The sequence below is a fragment of the Pelobates fuscus genome, chromosome 2 (assembly GCF_036172605.1).
Source record: "Pelobates fuscus isolate aPelFus1 chromosome 2, aPelFus1.pri, whole genome shotgun sequence".
NCBI classification, from domain to species: domain Eukaryota; kingdom Metazoa; phylum Chordata; class Amphibia; order Anura; family Pelobatidae; genus Pelobates; species Pelobates fuscus.
Window position 1 is genome coordinate 195,099,720 of NC_086318.1, and position 12,299 is coordinate 195,112,018.

The 12,299-nt window shown below is 39.9% G+C and overlaps 1 protein-coding gene across 2 annotated transcripts in view; it reads right to left on the reverse strand.

The window, feature by feature from the left end:
- Positions 1 to 12,299, reverse strand: part of CEP162 (centrosomal protein 162) — a 144,442-nt gene that overhangs the window by 93,590 nt on the left and 38,553 nt on the right. For both annotated transcript variants that reach the window (XM_063443060.1, XM_063443059.1), the window contains exon 5: positions 7,938 to 8,124. In XM_063443060.1, coding sequence (XP_063299130.1) covers positions 7,938 to 8,124 — 187 coding nt within the window. The remainder of the gene's footprint in view (positions 1 to 7,937; positions 8,125 to 12,299) is intronic.

Consider the following 12,299-nt stretch of genomic DNA (forward strand, 5'->3'; position numbering starts at 1 on the left):
TACTTTAAATGTGACACCATCGTATAACATAGTGTAAAAACTCAGACACATTTGTTTATTTTTACTCTGTTTTTGTTTAACATTGTATTAACTATCCACAGACTTCAGGTTGAAGGGGTTTTCCGTCACAATTTTCCCCACCATAACCTAGTTGGATTTTACTGTGTTATGCACCAATAATCCAGCCTTTTACTCAATATCTACCCTCTATGCCCTTTTGCGATACACACCTGACTGGAATCAGGTATTTGACACTACAAACGGGGCTGTGGAAATGGAAGATTTACTTCCCCGACATTACACCTGAAGACATCCTAAACGCACATTACACTCAATGTCAACTGCTCCCCATGGTCTCTTGGTCTTAAAAACCACACACTATTCATATTTTACCCTGCAAAGACTTCATCTAATAACAAGGAAAGACTCCACTACCGGTTTCAAATGCACCCACACGGACCTGTATCATTGTCCGTAGAATTGCCCCCTGATTCAGAGCTTCAGGAAGGAGGTTGCGCAAAAACTGACAAACAACAACATGACGCTCTTGCCATTAAATCACAGTTTCCTATTGTTAGGACCTGGCAACCCTGTACCTAACAAACGTTTATCCATGATCATAGCAGCGGTGGGCCTCAAGACCATTCTTCAGAACATCGCTGGAGTACAGATGGTGGCGGGGCGGGATACTTTGAGCACTCTATCCAATGCTACTCTACCATAACTTTGTTTGTTGTTCTTTTGGGGCGGTTGGTCGGAAGGTTCAGTGGACTGGTGCTTGCATATAGTTATCGAGTTCGAAAAGTTTCAAGTTAGATCTACATTGATTTTGTAATGGAGAAAAAGCTGGATCTGTCCAAAGTCCATGGGCCGCATCTCAATACGAAGTGTCTAACCCATTTCCCAGCAAAATGTGTAACTCACCCTTTGGATGGCAATATATCTGGTCATATTTCCAAGCTATTTCTTTTTAACATAGTGGCTGGCACTTTACATTCATGGTTCAAGAGCAATGGAGATATACTTCTCCTTATTATTGATTTTTTTAATTACCGTAATAATAATTGACCAGGTGACCAAATGATCATGGTTGGACGCAGATATTTTTGCCAACAAGGGTAACATGTTTTGTTTTGTTTTTTTAGATCCTGCCGACCATCACTACACCTACAAGGTCTGAAAATTCTCCATAGATATATTATACTTGACAAATTGTAGTTTTGTTTTACTTATGTTTTATTGTTATATGCAAAAAAAGTGAATGCGAATGCTTCATGTACACTCTTGATGCTGTATCTATTCCATGACAAATTTCCTGTGGCTGAAATTGTGCTTGACATCTATGTTGTATTTAACATTCACAATATTTTTTAAAAAAAAATATATAATGTGTTTATCATTAATATGTGGCAACATATGATATATACATGTCTTTTACACACATTCAGTGTGTGTATATATATATATATATATATATATATATATATCTATATACATACATACATACATACACACACACACACACACACACACACACACACACACACCCTGAATGTGTCTGGGTAGAAGACATGTATATATTTTGCCACATATTAATGATACAGACACATTAGCTTCATACAATAAAACAGGGTAAAAAAAAAGAAAAAAAAAGACACAGATGGAATTCTCAAACAGAGATACTACCAGTAATTAATTTAACTTTTCAAGTTTAATGGGATTTCTACAAGACCCTATTGTAGGAGTGAGTTTAACCAAAGTCCAGATGCATCAAAAAGATACTTTATAGCACGAAAAGACTAGTAGTCTACTAATATCCCTTGAAGTTTGACAGCTAGCAGGATGGATTGGCCATAAGAGAAGACATTTTTGATGTCATTTGCATCACGAAATTCTGTTAATCCCTTAGACAAAGTGGTAGTTGGAATTCGTAATGAGAAATTATTATCTGCTGATCAATGTCTATAAGACAATCATTAGAATAAGGTACACCCAACTAATGCCATTGGTCACTTTAAATTAGTGACGTACAGAAATTCAATATAAGGAATTCTTTAAAAATAAAAACGCGACAATGTTTGGGGGAAGAAAAAAAAAAAAAAGAGAAAAATCCAGGGTCAGATGCAAGCATCATCAGATCAGACGAGACAAAGAAACACTCTGGACACATCTAACACTCTATTCCTTTCTAACTGGACTTCTGGAACTTAGTTAAATTTCTTTGCTAGCCAAAACAGAACTATCTATATTTCGACACTTTCTTTTTTTTTTTTTTTTTTTAATTCTTTATTTTTGTTGTGCATTGCATTACAGAGATGTATAATTGACATTTTTAGCAAAGTAAACAGTATGATATTATACGTGTTACACATATACAGTGATTGTGATTATGCACATTTTTTGTTTATGTTTATCATGGGTGGGTCCCTAGTGGGCTATTAGCGAGTATGGTACATGGTATATTGGTGTTGTCTGTTCAAGCCCCGGGAGGGTGGTGCATGAGGTGCATGTTCCCAATGCAATGTAGGGGTTTACAAGTCGGTCGTGGACGCTCAATTGTGAGCAAGATTGGAAACATGCACGGGTCTAGGGTTAAATCATGTGGTTTCCTGCACTTGGGTGCCGATATTGTGGTAGGGGTAACTACCTTTGGCTACCTTCGTGCATGGCTTAGCCGTGCGGTGGAGGTATTGCCCCTAACCAAGGGGGTAGCGGGGGGGGTGTTTGCGGTGAAGTAGCGAGTTATGTGTGGCTTTATGGAACCGGACTAGGGCCTTATGTGATACTGCTTCGAGGGTGCCTGGTCATGATATAGTGAACCTGGTCTCTCTATTCCCAGGAGACCCAGGTCAGTGTTTGTGTCCTCGTATGAGTGAGTCTACGTTAATAAACGGAAAAAAAAATAAGGCAACAACTGTAAACCAAAATCAAAATGTTACAACTGAACAACTTTGCAGCCTAAGGCTGCTGGATCGGTGAGTCTCTCCAATAGGTTTGGGTTGGAGCTTGTGGCTTCCCTGCCAGTCAGGTGTCAGGTGGATGGTCGGCTACAGTCCTTGGTACAAATGGTACCACACTGGATGGGTCCCATCCGTGGGCGCGGTTTAATCCTGCTGGTGCTGTCGTCTCATTCGGTATGTCCAGTGTTGCGAGGAATGCAGGAATATCAGTCCCAGTGCTCAGTTTTTGTACAGTCACTTTGTGTGAGACGAGGAGGGTTCGTGGCGTTCCCCACCTGTAGGATACTCCTGCTGCCCGCAGCCGGGTGGTGACCGGGTTCATGGATTTTCGCCATTGAAGTGTGGCTTTGGATAAGTCCTGGTAGAAGGACAGTTGCGCGTCTTCAAATGCAAGTGGGGTCTTATTCCTTACCGCTGTCATTATTTGCCCCTTATCTTGTGGCAGTGCACAGCGGAGTATGACGTCGCTGGGCATTGTAGAAGTGGTTGTGGTGGGCGTCGGTAGGCAGTATAGTCCAGCAATGGTGATTTTTTTCGTGGTGGCGGGTGGCAGCACCGAGGCCAGCAGCCTTCTCACATAATGTGGTAGTTCCTCCTGGGAGACGGTGGTCGGTATGCCCCTTATCTTTATGTGGTTGCGGCGGTATCTGTCTTCCTGCGCCGCTACTTGTAGTGAGAGCGCCTGTTGGGCTGCTTGTAGGTGGAGTATAGATGCTTGCATGGTAGAGGTGTCTTGGCGGAGCTCTTTAATACCCATATCAGTTGTCTCTATTCTGCCTGTCAGTTGTTGTATAGACGTTTTTAGAATGGGCAGGTCAGTAGTGAGGAGGCTTTGAATATCCTGCAGCATTGTGTATAGGATTTGGAGGTCCTGTTTGGTTGCAGGCTCAGTAGTACCTGCTGAAGCTGTGGGCTGTTGCTGCATGTCCTCCGGTGGGCTCTGAGACTGAGGTGTGAGAGGTGCAGCTGTGTGGGGAGCCCCTGGAGGAGTTTGATTTTCGGCGGCCGCCATCTTGGCTGGAGTGTGCCGCTGGAGCATAGCTCCGATATCCCTCTGCTCTGGGGCATTACCTGGTGTAGGCTTCTGGTTTCTGCGTCCCATGGGTGTATAGGCAGGTGCTGTATGTGGCGACCACCACTCCGCTGCGTCTCCAGCAAGGTCCCCGTTCCAGAGGTACTCGAGGCCGCGGTCTGTGGGCCTGCAGTAGGCCCCGGTCTTGCGTTTCGCCTTAAGGTGTTTCGGGGAGGCATCAGGGGATTCTGTGGGGTGTCCCCCGGCAGTATCTGGTGTTTGCAGGGTCGGATGGTAGGTAATTTCCAAGATTAGACTTAGATTGATTTGGAAATTAACGGAGCTGGGAGAAATGGCGTCCGGTCCGGTTCAGTGCCAGGCTCCGCCCCCTATTTCGACACTTTCTATCCAAAAACTTTTTAATTGCACTCACCGTCTATGAGATTAGATCTCCAAGCCTAAATAATTTTCTACTAAGAAAGCTGGTAATTATGCTAGTTTACTTTAATAATTTTTTTTACTAAAAGCAGAAATATACCTGGATAATGCTGATCATATTTCAAACTTTTTAAATCATATTTAGTAATGGGAATTTATATTATTTGAAATTTAGGCTGCAGCTGAATAAGAGATCATGTAAAATTCACTGGTAAGTTGCCAAGTTTAGCAATATCCAGAGATATTGACTTATCTTTGAAATATTAAGAAAACATTAATTATCTGCAGCATACTGTTTTTTTGGTTACACTATTTGTGTAGAAAAACATTGTATATCTTTTGATTTGCAATGTTTAAGTATTTAGTAGGGATCGACCGATATTGATTTTTTAGAGCCGATACCGATACTCTGTGAACTTTTAGGCCGATAGCCGATATAATTTGCCGATATTCTGTACATTTACCATTTTGGAAAATAAAAACTATTTCTAAAGGTAAATGCACAAAATATACATGCCACGTGTAGTGGATGCAGTGTGCTTAGACAGGGGAGCTGTGTATGTTTGTGTAGTGTGTGTGTAGTGGATGTAGTGTTTGTGTAGTGTGTGTGTAGTGGATGCAGTGTGTGTGTGTGTAGTGGATGCAGTGTGTGTTTGTGTAGTGGATACAGTGTGTATTTGTCTAGTGTGTGTAGTGGATGCAGTGTGTATTGTGTATTTGTCTAGTGTGTATATAATGAAAGCAGAGTGTTTGTGTAGTGTGTAGGTAGTGTGCGTAAAGTGAATGCTGTATATACTAAATGCAAAGTGTGCGTGTTTGTGTAGTGTGTGTATATAAGGAATGCAGAGTGTGTGTATTTGTGTAGTGTGTGTATAGTGAATGTAGTGTGTTTATATAATGTATAGTGTGTGTGTAGTGTGCATTATATAAACACACTACACAAAGACACTGAATTATATAAACACACTACACAAACACACTGTGTATATAATGCAGTGTTTATATAATGCAGTGTGTTTGTATAATGTGTGTATATAATGCAGTGTGTTTGTAGTGTGTGTGTATATAATGCAGTGTGTGTATATAATGCAGTGTGTGTTTGTATAGTGTGTGTGTGTATATAACGCAGTGTGTTTGTATAGTGTGTGTGTGTGTCTAATGCAGTGTGTTTGTATAGTGTGTGTGTGTGTTTATAATGCAGTGTGTTTGTGTAGTGTGCATTATACACACACACTATACAAACACACACTGCATTATTATAAACACAAACACACTACATTATTATACACACACTATACAAACACACTGAATTATATACACAGTGTGTTTGTGTAGTGCATGTGTATAATAAGAGTGTATGTGTGAGGGGGCATTTTTTATTAAATTATTTTTATATTAATTTTTTTTTATATATATATATATTTAATTATTATTATTAGTTTCTTGTTGTCCCCCTCCCTGCTTGTTGCCTTGCCAGGGAGGGGGGATATGTTAATCCCTGGTGGTCCAGTGGCATTGGCTTAGCTGTGGGAGGAGGGGCAGCAAGCGTTTACTCACCTCCCAGCAGCTCCTCCAGCTCCCATGTGTAAATCTCGCGAGACCCGCGGCCGTGAGAGCTGGCCGCGGGTCTCGCGAGATTTACACTGGGGAGCTGGAGGAGCTGCTGGGAGGTGAGTAAACGCTTGCTGCCCGCCCCCACCAGGACCGCCGGGCTTGTAATGAGCCTGGCGGTCCTGGGAAGTATTATCGGCAATATCGGTATCCCTATTGGCCGATACCGATATTGCCGAAAATACCGAATATCGGCCGATTATATCGGTAAAACCGATAATCGGTCGATCCCTAGTATTTAGCCTGTGAGAATTGTAGCTAACAGTGAGTGAGTTAATTCTCTGTGTGATAACTGCCTGTCAGTATCTAGTTTTTACCACTTGGAGCTGAGATTTTCTCTGTGTGATTCTAATTGCCTGTCAGCATCGGATTTATACAACTTTAAGCTGTGTTTACGTTCTGTGTAAAGGAATTCTAAAGTTGAGCTAAAAGATTACTATGGCATTGTTGAAATGCATCCATGTTGAAATAACAATGAAATTCTACAGGAATTATTTGTAACTTTTGCATGTAACTCCTTAAGAAATGAATCTAACTTTATGTTGCTGGATATATTGCTAATAAGCTATCTTTAATTGTGGTTATTTCTTGCCATAACTGTTACCATATTGTAAACTATTGTCATACCTAAATATTCACTGATTATTGTCATGCATGTTACATATTATCATTATTATTATTAATTGTTGTCACAATAAATTATATCTTTATAATCTGTTGTGATTAATGTGTGACATACAAATCCTCTAATAAACGTACTCCAGGGTCTACAAGAGTTAAAATAGCGGGTAACCCTTCACTTTATATCAATCAAGGGGAAACCGTGCCAAAAATGCAAATTTTCGATATTAATAAAAATTACATTAACTTTTGATAATTTTTATAAAATATTATTTCTAATCTTTATTACCCCATAAATAACCCCACAGACATAAATCTCTACATCTGCTGTGAGGTGGAGATGTGATCCATGGAAGCTCCTTTTCAATAAGTCTTTTAACAATATATGCATGTGAGTGCATTATGTAAATGCACTTGCTAAATTGCATTAAAATTTTATTATATCACTTATTTGGGCCATTTTATATGTGGTGGAAGCTGTTAGAAAATGGAACAAATTAAGAACTAAAGAGGATTTGGAAATATACAATTTTGCTTTTTAATTTTGTAAGTTTCTTCGGCAAACTTCAGCGCCATTTATACACTACTATAGTAAATGTTTGGGTTTTTAAAAAAATAATAATTTATAGTTTCTTTTTATGTGAAGTCTTAGAGGATTCTCAAAACGATTTTAAAACAACTGGGAGACAAGCATTATTAGGACCTTAAACAAAAAAGATACAAAGCTACATTGCTATGGGCATTATAAGCACAACATGAACAGTTATAAAGAAGATGCCACAGAGTAAGGATGTAAATAAGAGTATAGGTTAACATAAATTTTGTTTTTGCTGATGTTCTATAAATAACTCTATTACAAATTAGGTCTAATATCCAAGTTTAAAGCGGTAGACAATATTTATTGATATTGGTCTTATTTATGCCTTTTCAACACTCCACTTAATTATACTGGAGCTCTCTAGCATTGTTAAGTCTTACTCTTAGTTTTTTGGGCAAACTGCTGGAACAATGATTTAATAATGAAGGAGGAAGCAGAAACTTCCCTAGGGAGAAAGGATAGGAAGTGTAGAGAATACTTTCTTATAAACAGAATAATAAAAGTTCAAAATAGGACAATGCAGACAGAACAAACCACAAGGTACTGATTACATAGTCTGGTAAAAAAACACATTTTAGAGAAAAAGGCCAAGTCTACATAAGGTATTGTTTAAAGGGAGGATGATGAATACATCATGTGACCCAAGTTAAGACATTAAATAAGGTCATACCAAGGTTTATCAATTGTCAATACATACCATATTAGAGCTGTAAATTGTGCTGAATCAGTGGAATCCAATTCCTTATTTAGTTTTGAGTAATCTATTGTTGAGGAAGCACCCTTTTCAAGTTTGGCAAAAAATCTCTCTTTTTCTTCTTGTTCTTCCAAAGTGTCAAGTCCAAAGCCTTGAAGTCCAGGATTTGGTCCAGATGCCACAACTGAATCTGAAATAATAAAATATAATATATTAACAAGCACATCATTTCATGTTGTAACTATCATTGCAAAAGTTGTTATTTTGGCATCCCATTAGAATGCAAGATGAGTTTATCTATTTTAAACCTGTTGGTCAGCCAATGTTAACATTTAAAAAAATACAAATCTTTTTAGAACCCACTTCCTGGATGCTAGGGTCTATAGCACTGCTTCCCAAACATTTTAGGTTCAAAGTTCCCTTAATACTTCAATATTTTTTCAAGGAGCTCCGATTCAAAATAATTTTCTAGGTTGTACATCTTTACAGCTCTGCGGCATATACTGGCACTAGAGTATATAATGTACAGTGTTGGTGTTTGACTGAAGGGGTGCTTGTATGTCATTTTAGTGTTTTAATACAGGGGTGTGTTTGCATGTAATGTTCGCTTTTAAATGAGGATGTACATTTGTATGTACTATTGGTGTTTGAGTGAAGGGGTGAGTTTGTTTATAATTGTGGAGTTTGAATGCAGGGGTGTATTTGTATGTAATATTTGTGATAGATTGCAGGAGTGTGTTTGTACGTTGTGCTGGTGTTTGACTGCTTGGATGTGTGCACACACACTACCACATACTTACATACATACAAACATACAGATATAAACATTAACACACAGATACATATAAATACACTGACACATACACACAATGTCATAGACCGTGACACACACATTGACACATACACACTGACACATGCACACAAACACACACTCTGACACACAGATACACGAACCCTGACACACAAACACTGACACATGCACACACCATGACACAGATGAACACACCGACATAAAAACACACACAGATTCACACCCTGACACACAAACGTATATCCAGACACACAGATGTGTACACACACACACACACACACTGACACAAAGATGCACACACTGACATATACAAACACAGAAGCAGGCGGGTTCCGCCACATTAACCAATCTTATAAAATCGAAAAATATCATCATTACTGAAAACAATATTGTAGCGGATGGTACTAGGGCTGTCCTAAAAGACTGTGGTAAAAATGCAATTCGTGTGTTGTTTTCTATTTATATGGTTAAACTGTATGTAGGATTCGTATGATTGTTCGGTAGTTCCATCCATACGCCATACGAATAGAAACTACAGAACCAATAGACCACCCCAGAGAGAAGTGTGTACCTTATTAAGCTTTCACACTTCTCTAACCGCAAGTTAATAGGTACTTTATTGATGTATCTGGGTGGCCACCGTTCGGTATACGAACACCATCTTACGCACGAAAATCTCAGCGGTGTTTGGTCGTCGAGTGTCTGGAACTCAAATCGGACACTCGATTACCCGAACACCGCTGAGACCTCCAGGGCTCCGTAACTCCCGAATGGGAAGGCTAATCAGCCCCCCGTTCGGTAAGTTTAAAGTACCGAACAAGGGGATTCATACGAATGTAAGGTTAATCGTGGATGGCAGTATTTTATGTGTGTTTTACATCCCGAACGAAGACCGACCGCAGGGCCAAAACACATGGAACCTTTTCGGATACCACCTCGTGTGCGGTCGGTCAAATTACACCCTCCACCTAACTCCCGAACCCTTGGTCCGATCTGGGTGAATTTTGGATATGTTAGTCACCCAGATCAGGGCTACCAGGGGGTACCCAAAGTATTAATATCACTGCTTGTTTTAGGGTACATTCAGAACTCGGGGAAAACTAAAGCATGTGTAATGGGATTAAGTGTCATACCGAGGGGAGGAGATGTGTGGGAGGTAACTGTTACACTATTGGATACTGTACTGATTAATGTGAATCCCTCCCTTGCATGGGAGAATGCTTTATAAGGAGACTGTGTGGATTAAAAGTCAGTTCTGCTCCTGATGCTGTGTGTCGTCCAGTCATTGGGATCTGTATGGGAATATTCATGGATTACTTTACTTGCTGGAATTATTACTTTATGGTATTTTTACTACTTGTTCCTGAGCCTCACTGGGATCTTTAGTGGAGTTAACCTGTGGAATGCCAGGCCTCCGCTACAGATATATTACATGTAATATAGCTTCGCAGTTTGTAATAAATACTAGACTTGCGCAAAAATTGATCAGACCAGTTAAGCAAAATCAAATGCCTTTACATCAATAATCAACAAAATCGATTTGTCAATTGATTGAGATAAACAGAACTAAGTTTTGCACAAGTTAACTAATTCATACAAGTTATAGGGACACTTAACCCCCTTGACTTGCTTATAAGTGCTTATCTGTAAAGAGTGTTTCATTTTAGAAAAAGTGCAGATTTAAATAGAAATTGGCACTTTTAAAATTGGATCTTATGACACCCCCTGGCAGTAAATCAGACAGTAGGTTCTATTACTTCCGGGTTGCTTAGGTCATTGGAGCTAAATTCAAGAGGCAGGCAATTGCCCAGAGCACCTGCCTTGCAAAGACCTCGCATTGAGCGATGATTAGACAGTCGCAGAAAGTCTGGGCTGGTTGCGAAGGGGAGGCCTTGCAAAGAATTCAGACATGAGATCAGCAGCTTTTGCCAGCTGTTTTTAAATATACACTCAATGGAAACATGTATAATTAAATGCATACATACTTCATTAATGATATATCTACTAAAATGTAATTTTTATTTGTATTTGGGCAGTGAGTGTACCTTTTATGACTTAAGGACCAAGCTTCATTTTCTTGTATTTCAGGTAAGGAGCACATCAATTTTTGTATTCTTGTTATGTGTTTATACAACCTCAATTTACATCTTTTTAATTTTATAACATGACAGGAGGCTTCACATTTTGCATTAAACTCTCTTTACTAAACTCTAGCAGCACAGATTTAACAATAAAGTTTAGTGAAAAAAAACCTATTGCAACAGGGTATAAAGGCCCCTCCCCCTTTATCTCTTCCTCTTTCTTTGTTGCTCCTGCTGGCACAGATTATTTTGTTCCTTCATATTTTATTACTATACCATTGCTTAATATTGTCTATAACTGATACTGCTTATAGCTATTGTATGTGTGTACCCTTCCCTTCCAACATCATGTTTATCTTTCTTCTCACACTTTACCTTTGGTTTTACGGTTTATCCTGGGCTCTTCAGGTCTGGGATGCCACAGCTAGCCCTTAGACTAGCTCCCTTTGCTGACGCGTCGCGGCTGCCATTGCCGCGATCGCGCCATTTTAATTGTTTTCTGCCCAGTGATTTACGCGTCTAGGTGGGTGCTGAGTGTGGTGGGGGTACGGGATGCACACATTTTTCTGTCTGACTAAAGGATTTTGCGGTCTCCCTGTCTGAAGTTTTAGCGCAAACAGCGGTCATCTTGGATCTTGCGAGATCCTCGCCGGCCAATTTAGGTTGATCTGAGCGTAATTCACATGATCTAATCCGTTTTTATTACGGTCTTTCTCTAATATTAACCTATTCATGCCAGTAATGTTATATCAGTACTTAATCACTATCCATACGTCTGTTGATTGCACATCAAGGACCTACTGGCGTGCCCTGTGATCCATACAATAACACACTATTCTGGATAAGGACACTACAGAAATACAAACCTCAACATAACAGATACTAGTTCGCTACCATGATATTAAAATTGTATGGGGCGAACCCCCTACTCTGTGCCATAAAGTTTGGGACTTCAAAGAAAAGGATTTTTAATATTATATATTTGTATTTAAGGGGACCATATGGCACCTTAACAGGGCTACCTTTCTGGCATTATCACCAGCCACCTGTGGCTACGTTTATATTAAGGGTGACCCCCTTACAATTACTGGGGTAACCCCCCCCCAAGAACTAGAGTGCCTATATCTGTATATTGAAACTGTACAAGTTACTTTGTGTCACAGAGTTACATCTCCACTGTATAAATGGGGTGAACCCCACATTCACGCGCCCTGACCCTTTGGCGGGCTGCTTTCATTAAGGGTGACTTCCTTCATTGGTACCCGTCCCATTTTATGGGACAATACATGTGTGACCCCCTACTGATTTATGAGGCAGTCATTGTCTCCAATACTAGAAAGGGAAACCCCACTGGCACCGGTCGTTAGAGGGTGACCCCTCTCATTTGGCTCTCCAACCTCTTTGTGCACAAATTCTAGGTGACCCCCAGTTGTACTAGGAGCCAGATACCCTGCAACATTACGTGGTGCACAC